The 23,022-nt window shown below is 40.1% G+C and overlaps 1 protein-coding gene across 2 annotated transcripts in view; it reads right to left on the bottom strand.

Moving 5' to 3' along the window:
* The window catches only part of cyldl (cylindromatosis (turban tumor syndrome), like), a 64,226-nt gene that overhangs the window by 25,128 nt on the left and 16,076 nt on the right, over positions 1-23,022 (bottom strand). For both annotated transcript variants that reach the window (XM_039753752.1, XM_039753753.1), the window contains exons 3-6: positions 18,618-18,887; positions 15,900-15,972; positions 13,182-13,381; positions 4,926-5,085 (exon numbers count right to left, since the gene is read on the bottom strand). In XM_039753752.1, coding sequence (XP_039609686.1) covers positions 4,926-5,085; positions 13,182-13,381; positions 15,900-15,972; positions 18,618-18,887 — 703 coding nt within the window. The remainder of the gene's footprint in view (positions 1-4,925; positions 5,086-13,181; positions 13,382-15,899; positions 15,973-18,617; positions 18,888-23,022) is intronic.

The following is a 23,022-nucleotide window of genomic DNA, read 5'->3' as shown; positions in this document are numbered from 1 at the left end:
TTGTTGCTGCTGCAGCCGTGCCATGTGATCTGCATATCGCGCGGCACTTTGAACATTTAAAAGCATGTACAGCATCTGCCCTACACTTTGTCTTTTATTTCCGGCCCCGGGCGTGGTTAAATCTCTTAGCACAAAGTCTCATCTCGTGGGAGACATTTTTTAGTTTATAATTTAAAAACGGAATAAGAATCTGAAAGTCTAACAAGATCACATTAAAGTTCGATAAATTATGAAAAGACATATATATGTAGGTATTAAAATTAGCCAACTTAAAACATGATAAAAAAGTGACATAAAATCATTGCACTTTTAGGCTTAGTATTTTTTAAAGGCAGAGTAGATTTCAATTAAAGCCACGTTAAACTACTTATTACGATCAATAACATTTTAATAATAAAAATGTAGTACTAGAGTGTTGTACTGTATTTGCCATTATGGATGCAATGAGACGTCAAGCAAAATGACACCTTTTATTGGCGAACTGAACAGATTACAATATGCAAGCTTTCAAGGCAACTGAAGCCCTTTCTTCAGGCAGATTGGGGTCTGAGTTGTCTCGAAAGCTTGCATACTGTAAATCGGTTCCGTTTGCCGATAAAAGGTGTCATTTTCTTGACTTCTCACTGCAATAAAAAAAAATGAAAATTCTAATTTTATTAGTCAAAAGCAAAACTGACTGTGGTAACGCTTTATTATTCACTTACAAAGTCAAAAGTCAAAATGAAGTTTATTGTCATCTCAACCATATACAAGTATACAGATAGATAAAATTGTGAAGCCCAGGGTCCACAGTGTAACAACATGAAGTGCAAATAATAAATACATAAATAAAAAATTTAAATTTAAATTTAAAATGAAAACACAAATAAGACAAGGCATTGTGCAAAGACAAGACATTGTGGCAGCAATATTGACGTGTAGTAAGCAATATGAACATTGATGTAATGTATGGTATTATGCAATCTAGATACATAAATATAGTCAATATGTAATATAATAAATAAATAATAAATATAGATAAAACAGAAATTATCAGTGTATGATCGTAGTTGTTTAAGACGTGTAAACAATGACAGGTCAGAATGTTTCACAGCAGAAGGATATCAAAGAATATCAAAGTGCAGTGTGCAAAATCCTTAAAGGTCAGTAGATAGATAGATAGATAGATAGATAGATAGATAGATAGATAGATAGATAGATAGATAGATAGATAGGAGATGACACTGTTTAGTGGATGCAGTGGATTCTTCATGATTGACAGGAGTTTGCTCAGCGCCCGTCGCTCTGCCACAGATGTTAAACTGTCCAACTTACTCCTACAATAGAGCCTGCCTTCTTAACAAGTTTGTCCAGGTGTGAGACGTCCTTCTTCTTTATGCTGCCTCCCCAGCACACCAACGCGTAGAAGAGGGCACTCGCCACAACCGTCTGGTAGAACATCTGCAGCATCTTACTGCAGATGTTGAAGGACGCCAACCTTCTAAAGAAGTATAGTCGGCTCTGACCTTTCTTACACAGAGCATCAGTATTGGCAGTCCAGTCCAATTTGTCATCCAGCTGCACTCCCAGGTATTTATAGGTCTGCACCCTCCGCACACAGTCACCTCTGATGATCACAGGGTCCATGAGGGGCCTAGGCCTCCTAAAATCCACCACCGTTCCTTGATCTTGCTGGTGTTCAGGTGTAAGTGGTTTGAGTCGCACCATTTAACAAAGTCTTTGATTAACTTTCTGTACTCCTCCTCCTGCCCACTCCTGATGCAGCCCACAATAGCAGTGTCATCAGCGAACGTTTGCACATGGCAGGACTCCGAATCGTATTGGAAGTCCGATGTATATAGGCTGAACAGGACCAGAGAAAGTACAGTCCCCTGCGACGCTACTGTGTTGCTGACCACAATGTCAGTTCTTTTCTACATGCACACTCGTCTTTGCAGGAAAGTGGTTTGCATGTGTAAAAGTTCTGTTTTTAGAGGTGGCTGAGGCAGTGTGGAAGATCCCAAGGGGCAGCATGGTGTTAAGGAGTTTTGACAGCTTGGGGGTAAAAACTATCCTGCAGCCTGACAGATCTGGCTCTGATGCTGCAGTATCTTCTCTTGGATGGCAGAAGTGTGAAAAGTCTATGTGAGGGGTGTAAGGGGTCCTGCACAATGCATACAACTCTACAGATAATTCAAAACACTAAAACAAAGATCATAACTAGAAATAAGAAGTATGGCCAAGTAATTCCAGGACTCAAATCACTTAACTGATGTCCAGTTATATATATGTAGCTAAAATTAAACTTTCCTACTTATATAAATTAACACTACTCATACCTGCTTAGTCCAATTCAGAGTCACTTTGTGCGTATTGAATGAAGTGCACTAAACAGTCCTAAATTCATATCGCCAGTAAAGCACAGTAGTGCTTGTTTTATGGCTAAAGGATGCCATGTTGTATCAGCACCAGAAGGACTTGCAGTCATTGAAAGAATCATTGTATTCCTCTGTTATAAAATGTGTTAGTTTTAAAGGAGCACAATAATCCAGAAAACACATAAGCAACATCAGAAATGTTTTCAATGGCTTCATCAAAGTTCAGACCCAAACCCCACTGATGTTCTGACAGGATGTGAAATGAGCACTTCAGGACTGAAAACCACCATATGTCACAGCGCTAACACCATTTAGCACAAAGGAGTGGATTGACTTTCACCAACAGTAGTGTAACAGACTGACCAGTTACTACTGCATATATCTGGATGCTCTGATCGTGGTGCAGCCAGGTTTTAGAGTTCAACGTAGCATTTATTTTTTCATAAAGGAGAGGGTGTACAGAATAACTACAAAATAAATAACTATTTTTGTAAGTTTTGTTTAATATTAGCCATTGTCTGAATTATGAGCATAATAAAGCAAAGAAGACATACTCTTTCAAAGGATCATGGAATGTTTTGTAACCAATGGCCAGTATGTACATGTGTCTATGAAGAATTAAGTCCATCCTTGTAAACTCTTATAAAGAAAATTATTTGAATAGTGTATCGTGCATTTTACTGTTTTGATTGGGAGCCCAATTTCAATGATTCGATGTCCACAACTGTCCAAATGTAGAAGACTGTGAATTGTGTTGTGAATGTCAACTGCAATGTTATGGTGTTTACCAGAAAAAGTCCGATCATCTATGGAATAACCTTCCTGAATGTAAAATGTACAAAGACAAACCATTGACCTACCCTATTCTCCTGACCTGGCATCGTGGAACTACCACCTGTTCAACAATCTGAAGGTCTACATCCATGAGACGCACTATGCCAATAATAAAGACAGACTTCAAGTCAAATACAGAAGAGTGATTACGCAAGCAAGACAAAGCATGAAAAATTGGCCCCATCTCAATACCGACCATATACTGTACATACAGAGTGTCCCAAAAAGAATATCAGAGTTTTATAGAGCTGTAGCTTGGCGCCCATTCATCTGAGACTGCAGAGCAACCAAGTGGCGTCTTGAGGAATTAATCTAGTTTCATTTCGTATATAAAAAAAGAATATCGGAGTTTCAAAGAGCTATATTTATTGAATTATAAAAGCATATACAAAAACTGTTATATTCAGGTATTTCCCACATTGTCTATAAATGTTTCATGTGCCCCCCACGAGTAACTGTAACAATACCGAGGCGGTATTCAAATTCCTGCCAAACTCTCTTTAACATATCAGGATTGACGCTCTGAATGGCAGCTGTTATCTTCAACTTCATTTCGTCCAAAGTTGTAGGCATTAGTGGTTGAAACACTAATCCTTTGACGTATCCCCTAAAGGAAATTATCTGGGGATCTTGGAAGCCAATGGTGGAGTGACAAATCTTGATTCCCAGATCTTCCTATCCAACGTTGGGGATAGGTCTCATTTAGGAAATGCCGCACTGGAAGAGACCAGTGAGGTGGTGCCCCATCCTGTTGAAAAATGAAATTGGCTGGTTCTTGATCTTCCAATTGAGGAAACAGCCAATGTTGCAGCATTTGCAGGTACACAGCCCCTGTTACTGTGGTTCCTTCAAAAAAGTAAGGCCCGTAAACTTTCGACTTGGAAATCGTGCAAAAAACGTTAGTCTTGGGGGAGTCTCGTTCATGTTCGATAACTGCATGAGGGTTTTCTTCAGCCCAAATTAGTACATTATGACGATTTACCTTCCCACTACTGTGAAATGTGGCCTCATCACTGAAGATAATCAAGGAACAAAAATCTTCATTGGTCTCCAAATTTTGCTGGATAAAAGTTGAAAACTCAACTCGACGCGTCTTATCCCCTCATCTAAGGGCCTGAACCAACTGCAGACGATACGGTTTCATAACCAACCGGCGTCAGAGAATTCTCTATAAACTTGACTTTGGTATCTGTAACTCATGACTTGCTCGCCGAACTGATTTCGATGGGCTCCGAGTGTACACAGTTTGCACCAGGGGACCGCGAACTTCCTCCTCTGCTGAGAACGTCGCCCGGTGTTTTTACCTTTGCAGATACACCCAATATCCCGAAATTGCCGGTACCATGGACGGATGTTATTATCATTTGGAGGGTCAGTCCCATATTTTTGATGAAATGCCCGCTGCACAGTAACAACTGATTGAGTTCTGCCGAATTCGCAAACGCAAAAAGCTTTTGTTGTGGCACAGCCGTAACTGCAAACGTAACTACCGGCAACGAAATAAAACTAGATTCAATTCCTCAAGAAGTCACTAGGTTGCTCTACAGTCTCAGATGAATGGCCGCCAAGTTACAGCTCTTTAAAACTCTGATATTCTTTTTGGGATAACCGGTATATTTCATATACTGTACAATAAAAGTGGAGAAAATAAAAACGATGTAATTGATATTTCAGATGAGCAGTACCTTTCACAGTATAATACGAGAGGGCCCTAGCTGGGTCAGAAGCACCCACCTGATTGATAGGAGCTGTTCATGTCACAGCGTGGGCTCTTCCTTTGAAAGCGGCTGTCTGGGCGGCAAACCTGCAGTCTCACAAACAGTCCTCGTCTTGGGGCACAAAAGAAACATCTCTGTCCTTTGAATGATCCATCACAAATTCCTACATCATCCTCCTGTAAGTAAAGAGGGGAAAATAAGCAAACAATACCCAAAGTGAGCATTAAAATAATATCCCAAATGACACCTTCCTAAGAAATATGTTTCAAATGACTTTTAGCCCAATAAATACAGGAGAAAAAAAGCTCTGAATAGGGTTAGGAGAAGAAAGTGGCAGGTGCAAGTTTCAGTTGCAAAACTTTATAGAGCACATGTCTGAAGGAGACAGTTGTGATAGAACTGGGCTAACAATGAGCCGCTTCCACCAAGGGTTCCAAAAATGTAGGATTAACAGTGGGCTTCATCAAAGATGAAAGTATGGTATGCATGGAAAACATTTTAAATTGAACCTCAATTCAATGTTACTTAGCTTACCAATTTGGAGACACATGGGTAGAATCTGAGAGCAACACCTGGAAGACAAGGCTCGATATTTAGGTGAAACTGGTGTCACACACGTGCGAATAGGAAGCAGCTGAAGGGTTTAAAGAATACTGTTAAAATGTCCGCCCGGGGTGGCACTGACTCTTTTTCTAAGTCTCCTGCAGACCTTTCCTGGGAAATCTCGCCAGTAGCCGGTGCCTCAGCTCAGATCACGTCAGTTCCGGTTTCGGGCCTGAGGATGACATCACTTCCCTCAGACTGCCTATAAAGCCTCTCTCCACTCCTCAGGATTTCAGTTCTGTTTTGGACTCAGTCTTGTAAACTACTCTGGTCTTTTGCAGCCAGGAACATATTATATTGGTGGCTGCCCCAAACCATTATCATGTCTGGAGTCTCTTTTTGTCACACTGGACAGCTAACAAATGTGGCTCATGTTTCTTCTACAGCAACTAATAAAAGAGCACCCTTAAAAGATCTCAGTCACGCTCTGTACACAGTTCCTCCTAACATTAGGACAGGAGATGTACAAATCTCATGAGTAACAGATTATGGCAACCAGCAACCAGTATGCAACATGACATTTTATATAATGTGAGAAGTCATTTAGTATGTTTTAATAAAGTATTTAACTGGAAACTTTACTTCTCTGTCACAGGCAACATTTTTGTAAATAAGCATCTAAAGAGTTTAAAAACCTCCCTGAGTACAATTTATTAGCTTATTACTGAGCCTTATCATTTATCAGTCCTGTTTAAGATTTGACAATCTTGAGTAAAATTTTCATTTCAGGGTAAAAAAAAAAAGTAGAATTCTAAATTATATAATACCAGTCAAACGTTTGTGGTCACCCAGAAATCTTCATGTTTTTGATAGCAATTGGTATCTGTTTTCTATCAAGATACCATTAAATGTATTTCAAGATATAGCCGAGGTATTACCAGTGTATATAATGGCTATTACTGCTTGAAATGACTGCTTTTTAATTTATTATTCACACACAGCCTCAAAGCCCCATTTTCAGAAGCAATTCCTTCAGCTGTCCTGATGTTCAACTCCCTTAGCTTACCCTTAATTCGTTATGTTTACATACTAATTGGTTATTAGAGAAACCTTCCTAATCGCACCGGTCCCACTAAAACCTGTTTTTCTGTTCATTTGTGTTGAAAGGTACTGGCATTCCTTAAGTTCAGTTCTGGGTTCAAAAATGGACAAAATGAAACAGCCTTCTCAAGAAACAGAATGAAGGTTATTCCATGCGAGGGACTGTCAAAAAAATGAAGTTTTCACACAAAGGTGTTTACTGCCGTCTTGAGAAAAGAGGGCAAACTGGATATGACCAGTGGCAATGAATTTGGCAGGCTGTGTGGCATAACGGTTAACGTGTTGGACTTTAAACCCTGAGATTGTGAGGTTCAAATCCTGCTACTGAGACTGTGTGACTGCGAGAAGGTCACTTCACCTGTCTGTGCTCCAAATCGAAAAACAAAAGAAATGGAACAAGCTGTATCGCAACTGTTTGTAAGTCACGTTGAATAAAGGTGTCAGGCAAATAAGTAAATGAATTAGTATTGATATATTTTATATTCCGTTACAGAAAAAATCACACTATTGTTCACTTGAATTGTTGACGCACCATCCATTCCATCCATTTTCCAACCCGCTGAATCCGAACACTGGGTCACGGGGGTCTGCTGGAGCCAATCCCAGCCAACACTGGGCACAAGGCAGGAACCAATCCTGGGTAGGGTGCCAACCCACTGCAGGACACACACAAACACACCCACACACCAAGCACACACCAGGGCCAATTTAGAATCACCAATCCACCTAACCTGCATGTCTTTGGATTGTGGGAGGAAACCAGAGCGCTAGGAGGAAACCCACACAGACACGGGGAGAACATGCAAACTCCACGCAGGGAGGACCCAGGAAGCGAACCCGGGTCTCCTAACTGCGAGGCAGCAGCGCTACCACTGCGCCACCGTGTCGCACCTTGTTGACGCACTTTTAATAAAAAAAACCAGTTGAATGGGATTTCTGTTTTTTTTTGTCAAGCTATCAAGTATCGTGAAGCTTCACTGGTACTGGTAATGAATAGTAAAACTCTGGTATTGCGACATCTCTTGTAGTGTACATCTTTGCAACGTATGTATGTTGACACAAACCCTGCAAGAGTAAAGATTTCAAATACAGAACGTAATAAACAAGGTAGGATACAACTTGAGGACTGCTGAGTGAGCAACTTCAAGAATACAGAAATATAATACGATTTGTGCTATTATTCTAACATTTTTTTAGATTTCATCATCCATCCATTATCCATCCCGCTATATCCTGACTACAGGGTCACGGGGGTCTGCTGGAGCCAATCCCAGCCAACACAGGGCGCAAGGCAGGAAACAAACCCTGGGCAGGGTGCCAACCCACCGTAGGGGGCACACACACACACACACACTAGGGACAATGTAGGATCGCCAATGCACCTAACCTGCATGTCTTTGGACTGTGGGAGGAAACCCACGCAGACACGGGGAGAACATGCAAACTCCATGCAGGGAGGACCTGGGAAGCGAACCTGGGTCTCCTAACTGTGAGGCAGCAGCGCTACCCACTGCGCCATAGATTTCAGCATTTAAAGTGAAAATAAGATAGTCAGACATGATATGCACACTCAAGTGTTTACTACATACAAAAAAAAGGGGCCATTTGGTCTTATTGGACATCCGCTGGTGCAATCGCTTTCAGACCAACTTGTACTTCATTTTACTGCCAACCAGGCTATGACACACGCACTTTTCCATTCTGCTCAGCTCACAGTTACAGGCAGTGGAAGTGGAAAACACATAAATAAATGATAAGCCTGAAAAGGAACAGAGTGAAGTGCCATTCTGGACAAATGAGGTGACAAGCTGCAGCTTTTATGCCATTTGATGACACAAATGCACTCAGAAGTTCAAAAGCTGTAGAGCATTACCAACAAAGACACAGACTTCCAATTTTTATAATATCTTTTCATTAGTATACCCTGCTTCTTTTAAAATGGTTCTTACTTGACATTGACTAAAACAATTTGGACTAATTTTATGTTCTTAAAGTTAAAGTGTGCAGATCAAAACTTCCCCTCCTTTCCAAAAGCTTGAAACACTAAATCACAATTCTAGACTTATTTAAGCAATAACAATTAAAATGAAAAATGTTACTCTGTTTTTTTGCCTGTTACGCCATGCAGTTGTTCCACCTGAAGTCTACACAGCATGATGTCTGGTGATAGAGGTTTGATCTTTATTTGCTTTAACGTTTATCTCGATGCACTCAGTTGGTACTTCATGTTTAGTGAAATTCAAGCCCTTGCAGTACGGCAAGAAAGGATCAGAATTGTTTAACACTCCCTCAACTCTGCTGAACTTAATCCTCACAAGTCAAAGTGAGTAGGAGCAGCAACACGTTTCTGTAATGGCAGCCTTTTCACCTTTTCTCTTTTAATCCGCCCTGGCTTTGTTCCCTCCTTGCTCTCCTAGATATGTTACCTGCTTTTTCGTTTTCAGTTCCTATTGAAGGCTTCACAGCCGAAACGTTGCGTCTTTTCTCTTCTTTGCTTTACAGTGTGGAAAAAACCTTTAACCCTTTAATCCTTGACAGATGCTGCCCGTCACTAACCCCTTTTTCTCCTTAACAGTTCAGACGAGATTGAAGACCGACCTTTTTTAAGGCTCACACTTTCCTTCTAAAGATACAGTACATTTTTATGTGTCTTGTTATTATAATTATGTCTAATTACTATATTTTTTGGCCTCATTTTTCACCTAATCTCTTTGGTCAAGACTGTTGCTAATCCATTGTAGGCCTCGTTCAGGAGCGGACTGGCCATTAGGGCATTTGGGCAATGCTCGGTGGGCCGCAGACTCTGGTCTGGTCATGGGCTGGACATTTCAAGAAATAAATTTTATGTACTGGTTACTGTTTGACATTAAAATTCATTTTCTAAACTACTAAACACTATCTGTCTGGTACTGCAATTCATATACTGTAGTCCTATATAATATGCTCTATTACGTCAACAAGTTCTTTTAGTTGTCAGTAAACAACGCTGCAGCGAAAAATTTGGTCAAAACTGCCTTTTGCAGATTTCTGTTTTGATACCGCTACATTTCAGTTAGCATAGACATTATTGCAATTTATTTTATCTCATATCCATCCATCCATTATCCAACCCGCTATATCCTAACTACAGGGTCACGGGGGTCTGCTGGAGCCAATCCCAGCCAACACAGGGCGCAAGGCAGGAAAGAAACCCCGGGTAGAGCGCCAGCCCACCGCAGTTTACCTCATATCTAGTACTTAAATTCTTTGGTACTAATAATTAGTTTAGATTATGGATTATGCATTTTGTTTTTTTCTGGTCGTCAGCGTGAGTGATAATTAGTGGTTTTCAGCTGCGATTATTGGTATGATGAAATAAAGTTATAAAGCACAGGATTGGAATTTTTCATATTAGGATGGAACATTTTATAGTTTATTGTTAAGTTAGCGGAACATTGCAGTCATGTGAGGTTTTCATTCTAACCTCGGTTATAATTTATTCCATTGTAAATGAGCAGCTACTAGCCTACTAGGATACTGGCACTTGGACATGACATTGACATTTGACATGTACTCTAATAACGTGGAAGCCATGTTATCACATTTTTATTTTTCATTAAGTTTTATTTCTAAGCATGTCATGAAATTTAAAGTTGTGTCTAAACAACAGTGCATAACAGTTTAGACAGAGTTCATGTCATAGGCTCAAAGCAAAGTAGCGAGCCACGAACTCATCACAAAATTTAAGAAAATGACAATGAATAATGGGCCGAGGGGGTCGACCACGTCACCTCAGTCGCTGAAGGATGTCCGGGCCATTTTTGAGACCCAGTCCGTTCCTGACCTCGTTCCATTCAGTCACACGTTATATCTACAGTCACATATTTTGGTGTATTGTTAGAATGTTTAAATTATACAAGTTCGGTTTCCAGAATGTACTACTGTGATAATTCTGAGCTTACATCACAGAACAATGCATATGTAGTTAATACATCGAAGTACTGCTACACAGTACATTAGTCAAGAATGAGTAACTTTACAGTTGCTCGTCTTAAGACAATACCACTTTTTATTAATAACACGCCATGAATCAATTATAAAAAGTGAGGGCTTTTTCACTTTTACCCTAATGTTTTAGTAAGTGAACTTAACTTTTAAAGCAATAGGAGCGAATGCCAACAGAAGAAAAAAACAAAAATCAAGAGAGCTGCTTCAGCAGCTCTCCAATGTGCTTACACACTTTGCTGCAAACGAAGCCTCGTCACAAATGAAAATGCAGAAATAGAATTTCAACTGAACGTCACTGCAACAAGAGGCCTCCGCCCAGGAACCACTTTTGGTTTCCAACTAGCCTTTCCTTGTCTTTATACACCTGACATGCCATTTCGGCCGCATTATGAACCTAAAAAAAACACAATACAAATTAAATTCAATTTAATGACCCTTGTGATCCTGTGTTAGGATATGGTGGGTTGGACAATGACTGACTGATTAATTCAATAATCTATTAATTTCTACATCAAATGGTCACTAGGTTAGGTTATCTGTCATTCAGATGAAAATGAACAGCAGTCAGCAGTTAGCTGTGTGTATGTGCGTGCAAAATGGGAATGGGTAAGGCAAAAAATGTAAGTACCTTTGAATATGGCACAATGTAAAACCAGTCGAAAAGTTCCACTCTTATCAGTGAAAACCAAAATGCAACTACAAGTGGAGTAAGGAGCAAAAATACTAGAGAACTGGAAACATTTTGCCCTAGTAATTACGAGGGGGAGTCAAGCTAAAGTTAGAAAATGGGGTTATTAGAAAATGGAATAAACCGTCAACAGAGCTGCTCATGTCATTTCTCAATGGAGTCTCTGCCCTTCTCAATCCACTTGTGGCACCTGCAGTGATTCCAGCAGAATAAAAGCTTTTGTCTTCTCCTCGCAAACCACTCATGCACCGCTTTCTTCACGTCGTCATCTGTCTTGAATCGACGACCACCCAGATGTTTTTCTTAGCGGTCCAAAAAATGCAGAAATCATACCACGGTGCCAAATCTGGCAAATAAGGAGGATGTGGCAATACCTCAAACTTCAGTTTCTCCAGACAAGCCTTGGTGTTCTTAGCAGTGTGCGTGTCAATGTCTGGCAGCAAAAGGACTCCTCGAGACAGCATGGATGGAATAGCAGGCGTCACGTTGGTCTCCAGCAAACTTACACAGTAACTTGCACTAGTGACTGTAATACCCCTCGGCATGTGGTGTTCGATGATAACTTGGGTGCACGAGTGGCTTGCGAGGACAAGACAAAACCTTTTATTCTCCTGGAATCCCGGCACTTCCAGGCAGGTGGCGCAAGTGCATTGAGAAGGGTGGAGACTCCATTGAGAAATGACACGAGCAGCTCTGTTACGGTTCATTCCATTTTCTAACTTTAGCTCTCGTAGTTTGTTTTTGTTCATTCACACTTTGACTTTGCCAAATCTAACATTTCCTTTCTGCCAAGTGCAAGACTGGTGTTTGTTTTGTTTTTTATTTCTTTCTTTAATGACTAATACTGGGTCATCACACGGTTCTGGGCATTAATATCCACATGGGTTTGTATGGAGCACAAAACATGAATGACATGGCAAGTCTTCTTAAAAGTGACACACATGCATGACAATTTTTTTTCCAAAAGATTTTTCCAACATAAAACAATGCCAAAGCAATAAAAAAATGAATGTAGTGTAGCGTACTTTTGTTTTTCAGTAAGATTAGAGCCTGAATACTTTTTTCAAGCGACTACAGTATATGTACAATTTATAAACACTGATACGATTTTATACATTTGAGCCATGCTTTGGGTTTCTCAAAAATGAAAACTATATAAAAGAATAAAACAAGTTGCTTTAGTCAAAGACCTTGGCTAGCGTTCATTATGTAGCCCAGTTTTTTTCTCCTAGCAGTTCTACATATCATTTATTACATAACAGACTAACTAAATCTTCATTATACTTGTATTAATAAAGTACAACATCAAAAAATTGCATCATGATAAAACTACAATCCTAACAGTGTGCTTCTTACGCAGAGTGCACTAATGCTGTTTAATTTGGAGATAACATTTTCTCTTGCACACACCCCTCTCTGGTATTTATTTGTCAGTTTTGCAACACACCATTAACGCTATCAAGCATGTCACTTGTCACCTTGCCAGTTCACCAAGTTTCACAGGAAGTCACTTCACGACATTCAAGACACTGCAAACACAGTGAAGACTAGAAATTCTAGAAAAGTGAAGATGAGGAACAGAAAGAAAGGCTCAAAGACATCTGATACACCCACCCATTCATCCAGTAAGACAAAAAGGCTTCCATCTTGAGTAAGCTCACTTCAGGCAGAAAAACACACCAACTCTGGATGAAATGCAGCTCTGCCTCAATGACTCCATAACACAGTATCTTGAAAATGATGTAACCAAAGAGCAGAATGTGGTGCAGGAGTGCACAGGCTTTGGCAGGAATTTAAAGAGCAGAATTTCCATGCGTTTAGAGGATTTAGAGGGTTAAAGGAGAAGGCAACAGCGAAAGCAGGAGGGGTCTCACAAGCACATGTGGGCAGACAAGGACTTGTAAAACGAAACCATCTGAGTCCTACAGGTCCGCAGCAAGGGGAGGTGTTTACCAGTTCGAGTCCTGCAAAAGTTTCACTTTTCCCTGGAAGCTTGCCAAGCCAACGAACGATGCCATAGGCAGTTTTCCCTGCTGTTAGGTACACTTCCACCATGGAGTTCAGGGTCAGTCCAAACGTTTCATCACTATTTTTCCTCTTTGCTTGGACTAGCAAGGGCTCCCGCCTGTCCATCTTGCCATCATGCTCCAGATCTAGAAACAAAAATTACACACTGAACAGCAGGAACCAGCTTCTACCCTCTCAAAGTGATGATGCCATATGGTAACAACAAACTACAATTGATCAATTTGTGAAATGGAACAACAAAGTCTGACAGAACTATTTAGTAAGAAAGTCCAGCAGATTCCTCACATTCAGATTATTAGTTTCTGCTTTCAGTTCAGAGATTCAACTCTCCAAGAAAAACAAATTCAAAAATGTTATGCATGCATGGTGTAACATTCAAGTGTGTTATTTGTAACTTTTGTATATTTATGGTACTTTAAAGTTATAAATGTCATATTTTCAAGTATTTTCTAACAAGAAGTCATAGTAAAAAAAATAACATTAATAATTGTAATATAATTCCACCAGCCGTTCCCCGTGGGTCCATCCATGTAGTAGTGAAACAGGACAGTGAGAATGGCCCTGCCCAGCTCCCTACTCCTGACGTCCCCTCGCCCTGCAACCTCTGTCTCGGATTAGCACGAATATATCGCTCCTGCAAGCGAACTATGATTCTTACCGCGATGAGAGAAGTTGTAAAATCAACTGGAATGATCAAGAAAATTATAGAAAAAAACCCCAATTTAAATCTGTTGAGTAGTTCTCTCACTTACATGCCCCAAGGCTGGCGCATGAGTGAGGAGGGCCCTACCTGGCTCCCTACTCCTGATGTCACGCTTCCCCCTCCTCTCGGCCTAATGCGTGTCTCTCAGAATCGCGCTAATAAATCAGTACTGCAAGTGAACTATGATACTTTGCATGATGAGAGAAGTTTTAAAATCAACTGGAATGTTCAAGCAAATTATAGAAAAAAAACCCAATTTAAATCTGTTACGTAGTTCTCTCGTTCGCTAACTAATCGGAGGTAAGGTACATGCCCCAAGGTTGGCGCATGAGTGAGGAGGGCCCTGCCTGGCTCCCTACTCCTGATGTCACGCTTCCCCCTCCTCTCGGCCCACAGCCTCTGTCTCAGATTAGCACGAATATATCGCTCCTGCAAGCGAACTATGATTCTTACCGCGATGAGAGAAGTTGTAAAATCAACCGGAATGTTCAAGCAAATTATAGAAAAAACCCCCAATTTAAATCTGTTAAGTAGTTCTCTCGTTCGCTAACTAAGCGGAGGTAAGGTACATGCCCCAAGGCTGGCGTGTGAGTGAGGAGTGCCCCGCCCCACTCTCCTCGGCCTGCTGCGTGTCTCTCTCGGATTCGCACTAATAAATCAGTACTGCAAGTAAATTATGATACTTCGCATGATGAGAGAAGTCGCAAAATCAACAGGAATGTTCAAGCAAATTATAGAAAAAAACCCGTTGAGTAGTTCTCACGTGAAAAGCAGACAGACAGACGGATAATATATTTTATATATATAGAGAAGTTTATCTCTAATGACTGAGTTCTTGTTTGCTGTGTTTTTAAAATGAACGGTCTTGTTTTTTCTGTAAAAACCCTACTGACAAGCTAAATGTTAAGGACAATAAAGATAAGAAATTAATTGAGTTAGAAATATGTATCTCCTATAGGTATTCTTATTTTAGGGTTATTACTCTTATTTTAGTTATTTTACAGGCAAAAATAATTTCTTTATTATTCTCTTTAGCTGCACTATGATATCACAGCTTCACTGTTTAAATAACTAGTTGCTTAATCGTTGCTAATGTGAAGACATGGACAAAAACGTTTGCTATAAATGAACATCTGAATTGCATTTTAGGGATTCTTCCAGGATGTCCTCACAATACAGAAAAATAATAATATGTGTCACTTCTCAAATAATTAAGATTCTTCAGCCACTGCTTGGGCTACCTTGGGTTTAAAGCTGACATTTTAAAGAATTTTTCTCCCAGTTCTTAAGGGACATGATTCATTCCTGAACACCTCTGACAATTCCAAGGAGATATGTAACATGTAACCAATGACCAAAAAATGTTATTAATGATAAGTGTGCTCTCCTTGAGCTTTTGAGCCATCTTAACATATTCTCTCAATCTTTATCAGGCCTTATTACCCAACTCAATGACTGAAATTAGGAGAGGACAGAACTGTCACATTGTTATTTAAAATAATCATACCGTTGCTGAATAAATGTCAGTAAAAAATCTGTCTGATTATATCTAGAAGCGTATGTGAGATTCAATCGAACCACACTGTGGTGGGTGTATTTCACATTACAGATATAGTGTGGTTCTCATAGTAGAGGATAAACGGTAGAAGCAGCTGAAGTTGGCTTTGCCCGGACTGTAACGTGGCTTGACAAAGAAAACAGAAATATGTGGCTGGTGTTGTAGTCCCTCTGCCACCAAGAAAATGTCATGTTGGATAACTACACTTCAACTCAAGCAATGTAAAAACATAAGCTTCGATATCGTAATTACCGTAAGGTCATTAATAAACTAGAATCTGAAAAATACTTGAACGAAAAGAACCACAATGGTATTTTCTGGACCAACACTACAACTGAATTGCTTATGAAGAGCAGAGAGTCTGCTAAAAGTTGTCAAGTACCTTTGGAGAGCATCTCCTCCTTCATCACACACTCCAGTGGTATTTTAAGGTCAGAGCTGCTTTCTTCTCCATCCTGAAAAAAATACAACACAGTAAATAAATGAAAGGGATTGAAACAGGCAAGTAAGCAGAGCCAAAGTGATGCCGTAACATTCTGCAAAGGCTTACAAGCTTGAAAGTATGGACATTTTACTTCCTTGGTTGAGTTGTTAATTCATGGCATTAAAATATAAGTTGCATTGCAAAAGGTACAACTAAACAGTTTAGCTTTCTTACAAGTATGAGGGACATTCAAAAAGTTTCCACACTTTTACATTTTCGTGGGAACGGTGAAGGCGGGAGGAGTATAGTAATTGGGCATTAAAAAGTTGGTACGACACTGAGAATATTGCATCGCAAACAAAGGCGACTATCGTAGAAAAGTGGAGTAATTTGTTTTTCATCCATCCATTATCCAACCCACTATACCCTAACTACAGGGTCACGGGGGTCTGCTGGAGCCAACACTGGGCGCAAGGCAGGAAACAAACCCCGGGCAGCCCACCACAGGGTGCGCATACACACACACACACACACCAAGCACACAATAGGGACAACTTAGAATCGCCAATGCACCTAACCTGCATGTCTTTGGACTGGGAGGAAACCCAAGCAGACACGGGGAGAACATGCAAACTCCACGCGGGGAGGACTTAATTTGTTTTTGAAATTCTTAATAAATAGAGTTAGAGAAAAGTGTGGAAACTTTCTAAATGTCTCCCGTAAACTGGTTGATACTGGGAAGCAGCTAGCGAATAGCTTTGAGTTTTTTTCCTGGTACTATCGGCACACTAATCCGTGATGGTAATACTTTAGTAATGTACCAAGTGCATTGTATGTCTATGGTGAAATAACTTACAGAAACAACGGCCTATCAACAACTGCTGTCTCAAGTGTTACACTTCACAAAAAGACGTTCTACATATGTTGCAAAATATACACCACCAAGATGAAATACAATGTGTCACCTAACTATCACTACAGTATTTCTTCACAATAAATTGTGTTCCTTTGAAAATGCATACAGGTGGATTGGTGGCTCTGAGGCTAGGGATCTGTCGCAGCATTTGGAAGGTTGCTGATTCAAATCCCGTAAATGCCAGAAACGATTCCACTCCATTGGACCCTTGAGCAAGGCCCTGTCCTGTGTATGATGTTAACCTGCATCCAGCCCTCCAAGCAGGCCCTCCAACTGGCAGGGAAAACCTGGGGGTTGGCACTCCAGCCACTATAAAAAAAAAAAACCTCCCAGCATTCCATTCAAACCAGTGTGGTGCTGAGGTGTTGTACGGCTGTGCTCCGGGTCTAATTTGGGAACCTGAGGTGGTTTGTCATGTGGGCCTAAGCTTGTAATGAGTGGCCGCCAAAATGAAGACTTTATATAATTACAATGTACAACAACTTTCAAACCAGGGACAGCCTAGCAACTCACTTTCACTTACATGCATTTTGGACAATTCTCCCAGTTTATTTATGGAATAATGGTACCCAGTCATCCACATGATCTAAAAGAAAACGTGATTCATCAGACCAGATCGCATTGTTCCCTTGTTCCATGGTCCAGTTTTGATGCTCACATGCCCAATGTACAGTAGGTGTTTTCGGTGGTGGGCAGGGATCAGCATGGGCACTCTAACTGGTCAGCAGCTACACAGCAAGCTGTGATGCACTGTGTTCTGATGCCTTTCTCTCAGGGCCAGCATTTTGTGCTACTGTAGCTCTTCTGTGGGATTGGACCAGATGGATCTTCACTACCCATACGTGTCAATGAGCCTTGGGGACCCATGATCCTGTTGCCAGTTTACTGGTTGTCCTTCCTTGGACTAGTGTTGGTAGGTAATAACCACTACATACTGGTAACACCCCACAAGACCTGCCATTTTGGATACACAGGTCCAATCGTCTACTCATCAGAATTTGGCCCTTGCCAAAGCTGCTCAAGATCCTTACGCTTGTCCATTTTTCCTGCTTCTAACACATCACCTTCAAGAACTGACTGTTCAGTTGCTGCCTAAAATATCCCAGCCATTGATGGGGGCCATTGTAACGAAATAATCAATGTTATTCACTTCACCTGTCAGTGGTTTTAATGTTGTGGATCATCAGCACATACTCTGGTTGTGCAGAAATAACTGCAACCCAAAAAATGAAAAACCTATCCATTAAAAAACATCATCAAAAATTTATTGTAAAGAGACATTCCCAGACATATCCACATGTGGAGTGTGTAGAGTGTTTGCAGGTTTACAGTACAACTCGTTAGTCCTATTTAGATGTACTTAAGGTGTTTAATATTCTCATTAGTATGATAACCAGTTTACTAATGTGCATTATAACATGCAATACCTCAAGACTGTACTTCATATGAACAAATAATATGGCTTTCAAAAAAGTAATTATGGTCATATAGACACAAGATATCAATGACATGAACTTAGATGTGTGTGTGTCTTCACAATGAAGACTTCACCAGCAGTCTAGACCAGAGATACCTGGATTACTAAACACCTCTGCAGAAATCTCTGCTCTTCTATATTTAATGCATGCCAGCACCAGGACCGTCTATAACTCTTTATCCAAATGAAATCTTTTTGATGTTTTTACATACAAGAACTCTTAATAAAGCTTTACAAAAAGAACACAGCCGACAGAGCAAATGCAAGTCATAAATGAACTAACTGTTACAATCACAGCCTCCTTCTCCATCAACTCTACGACCACTCCGAATTTGGTTGTGTTATCTTCTGTGAAGAATTGGACCTTGTCTCCAATTTTCAGCTGTTCCATATTGTCCACTGATGGTTCCTTGATAACTGCGGTAGGCATCTTTTGGGCAGATAGGAACCTAAGCTTACTGAAAGGCACAAATATACCACTGTTGTGGTCACACTGGAAAAAACGTTTTCCTTGATAGGTCCCATCACAAACTCCATTCTTTGCATCATCACCCTGTTCAGAAAACAGAAAAAGAAATTTAGCTGACACAGTCAGAATACTGAAGGAAATTAAGATTGGTAAGGTGTCTATAAGGAGAGCTAAGAATATTACATTTTAATTAATTGTGCTACTTTCACTCATTGAACTAGGAACAATAAAATGTCATAAATGCAACCAATTGTTCCTCTTGGCAGACTAATGGCACTGTAACTGTGGACATACCAGGGTTTTAGTCTTACTGTTTTGGTTCGACTAACCATGAAAACAGTTATGTTGACAGTACAATGGGATCAATTTGACCCCATGGTAAAAAACATACTGTATTTACACGTGTACCATGCACGCATTTTTTCCCGAAAATTAGCATTAGAAAATTAGGTCCACGTCATACACGAGGAAATGTAATTCTGTAATGTTTACTTCCTCTGCTGGGGCTCGCTCGCTTGCTCGCGCTCTCTCTCTCTCTCGCTTGCTCGCGCACTTGTGCTCTCTCTCTCTCGCTTGCTCGCACCCTCGCACTCTCTCTCTCGCTTGCTCACGCACTCGCACTCTCTCTCTCGATTGCTCACGCACTCGCACTCTCTCTCGCTTGCTCGCGCACTCGCACTCTCTCTCTCTCTTGCTTGCTTGCGCTCTTTCTTGCTCGTGATCTCTCTCTCTCTCTAAACATTTCCTATACAATAACAACGAGCGTCGTACATAGGAAAAATGATTTTAGTGATTTTCTTTGTAAAAATTAGGGTGCGCGTCTTACATGAGGGCGCGTGGTACACAAGTAAATACGGTACTATATTACCAGAATAAAAACACTGTGTATTACAATATTTTGTTTTTCTCCAAATAATATTATATAACAAACGTTTGTACTCAAATATCGACAGAGGCGTATTTGTCTTAGGAACTTTCAAATAGTCAATAAAGAAGCAGACACAGAAAATGTATTACAAAATCCAAATAATATTGCACAACACTTCATGTGTGAGTTTCTGATTATTTTACATCACTGTAAGCCTAACTTTTACTGCTGGCATTGGTTGCACAACCATTTGCTGTGCTCTTCGCACACAAACTTATCACACTTATTACAGATGAATTTGATTTTCTTGTTCTTTGATTTGGAACAAATGTAGCATCTCTTGCTCGGTCCTGAATGGTGCTGGGTGGTGCTTGGAGCTGATGAGGGCGCCACTGGTAAAATGTTGCAACTGCGAATGACTCTTTTGACATTTCGTGGTGTTTACTGCACTTCTAATCTCTGGCGTGCATGTGGAATGATCAAAGCAAGGGCCAGATCCTTGCACCTAGCTCACTGTGGGACTCTGAGTCTTCGTAGGGTTCGAGGTCACTTTCATCCCAGCTCAAACCATCTTCAATATCGTCCTCATGTTCACTGTCGACGTCACTTAGATCAACTAAAGACACCAGAACGTCTTTGCGCGACAATCCACGTCATTACGCCATTGTGTTATACTGTGCACGTCACTGAACCTCGAAACAAGAGAAAAATACCTACATTACACGGAAGGTACTATGAGGTCCATTTGACCCCAAATGCAAATAAACATAAATAAAAAATAAACAATGACACAAAAACTAGCGAACGTGTGTCACATTGCTGGGAAGGCCTAATGAAAAAATGTGAAAGGCGAGGTCACTAATCGTGATAGTTTCAAAAAAAAAAAAAACAAGGGTTAAAGAGGAGTGGGGTCACAAAAACCCCATGGTACCACAGCACGGTCAAGATGGGTAAAGGGAATGAAGTGCATATTGATGCATTGAAATAATAATAATAATAATATTACCACAAGGGACATTCAGTTATAAACAGGAATTTTCATGCTCTGTTCTTATCAAGAGTGCAAGGTAGACACGACTCCTTGGACAAACCCATCCATGTTTGAACTTTTCGTTAGAAGTCCTAGCTGCTCTTTCCCCTTTCCTGTCAGTGGTAACAAACATGTCAGAGCAGGAGGTACACAGTAGTGTTGTGCAGTGAATTATTATTAAAGTTTTGGCAAATGAAGGACTCAGTCCATCTCAGATTTATTTGAGACTTACAAATCAGTTCGGGGATGAGTGTCTCTCTCAGTCTAGAGTGTAAACTGGTGCAAGTCATTCAGAGGGGCTATCATCTCTTCGGTCAGGTTAAGGAATTTTTAGGAGGGAAGTAATTCAAGTCGAAAGAGGAGGTTATTGACGCTGTGCAAGAAAGAGTCGACGTGCAGTCAAAAGACTTCTACTCTTCCGGGATTAAGGAGGTTCCTGAGCGCTGAAACAAGCGTATTGCTGAGGCAGGAGACTACATAGAAAAATATTGTGTAAGTTGTTTCATTGTATTTAATAATTAAAGTGTAGCTCAAAAATTCCTATTTATATTTGAAAACTGCTTGTAACACATTCTATTTATATAGCGCCTTCCCCAATGTCCAAAGCAGCACTGAAAGAAAGATTAAGCCCATTGTGAGCACAGGACTGGTTGACTTCACAAGTGAATTATGCAACGCAAGTAACGTGACATATTCTTCACGGGTGTTTTATTTTATTTTATTTATTTATTTGTTTATTTATAAAGCACTTTAAAAACAACATCAAGGCTGACCAATAAAAAAAAGAAAACCCAACATATCAGAAACACAAAACCAAAGGGTAAATGAAACAGAAACACTTAAACAACATAAGAACTGAAGAGATTCTTAATAAAAAGTATACAGATAGCCAACATCTCATACTGGGTTAAAAGCCAGAGAGTAAAAATGTGTTTTTAAATAGGATTTAAAGGCAGCTAGCGAAGGAGCCTGCCTAATGTGCAACAGCAAATCGTTCCAGAGTTTTAGGGCTGCAAATAAAAAAGCTCGATCACCTCGGAGTTTGCATCGTGCCTTGGGAACACGTAAAAGCATCTGGTCTGCTGACCTGAGAGAGCGAGACGGTACGTAAGGGTGCAGCAGTTCCGACAAATAAAGTGGGGCACAACCATTAAAAGATTTAAAAACAAATACAAGGATCTTAAAATGGATTTGAAAACGAACTGGAAGCCAGTGAAAGGAAGCCAAAATCGGGGTAACATGCTCATGCTTTCTTGTGTCAGTTAAAAATCGAGCAGCAGCGTTTTGCACCAGCTTTAGGCGAGCAATGGAGGCCTGGCTAATTCCAAAAAGAAGCGCATTGCAGTAATCTAGACGAGATGTTATTAAAGCATGTATCACTGTTTCAAGGTTGTGCTTAGACAAAACGGGCTTGGAAACTGGAAAAAGCAGGATTTTACCACTGCGTTCACATGGCTATCAAGTTTTAAAGTGGAATCCATTTTCACACCTAAATTTGTGATCATGGATTTCTCAAATTGAGCCACAGTGGAAAGGTCGATGCAGGGGGTCCCGCTGGTGCTGTTGGGTCTAAATAGCATGACTTCTGTCTTCTTCTCATTTTTATATAGTTTGCCATTGTCCAGCATTGGCCTCCACAGATGGTCATTCTTTCAGAAGTTTTGTTATCTCTGTTCTCCATAACAAATTGGATTAAAATATTTCCTTGGCCAACATTACAATCACAATGGGTAAGTAATATAAAAAATATGCATCTTATTTGGGTGATGGGATATAACTTTATGTATGACTCTTAAATAAAAATGCACAAGTTGTTAGTGTGGCCAAATCTAAATGTATTTAGTGACAAAACATGCAGCCTTTCTGCTAAATATTTAAAAAGTACTTTGTTTTATATATTATTTCTATTTAGCAATGACTCCATAAACCTATAATGATAATATTTTTAATTTGAATGCTTCATTTTTAATTTAAATTTTAATATTTTTAAAGAATTGAAGTATTTTTTCTGCTCAAGGAATTTTTTTATATGAATGTGTTGCCAGAATAAAATATAGAGCATGACAGCAGTAAACCAAACAGTTTTGGACAAGTTTAATTATTTTTAAGATATTCTAATTAGACTGTATGTGCCTGGTTTCATAGTTAGTATAAACTATTGTCACACGCGCGTGCATAGAAGCCAGCTTAAGGTGATGGTAATGGTAATGGTAATTACCCACCAAACCAGGGGTTGGCGCTGTGGTCTAATGTCTTCTCTCTTCCTCCCTCTGCAGAACAGAACACTGACTGCCACTCCACTGCTGATGGCACACCCACCT

The sequence above is a fragment of the Polypterus senegalus genome, chromosome 5 (assembly GCF_016835505.1).
Source record: "Polypterus senegalus isolate Bchr_013 chromosome 5, ASM1683550v1, whole genome shotgun sequence".
In the NCBI taxonomy this organism is placed as follows: Eukaryota; Metazoa; Chordata; class Cladistia; order Polypteriformes; family Polypteridae; genus Polypterus; species Polypterus senegalus.
Note: the sequence above shows the minus strand (reverse complement) of the source record. Positions and strands in the feature narration are given on the sequence as shown.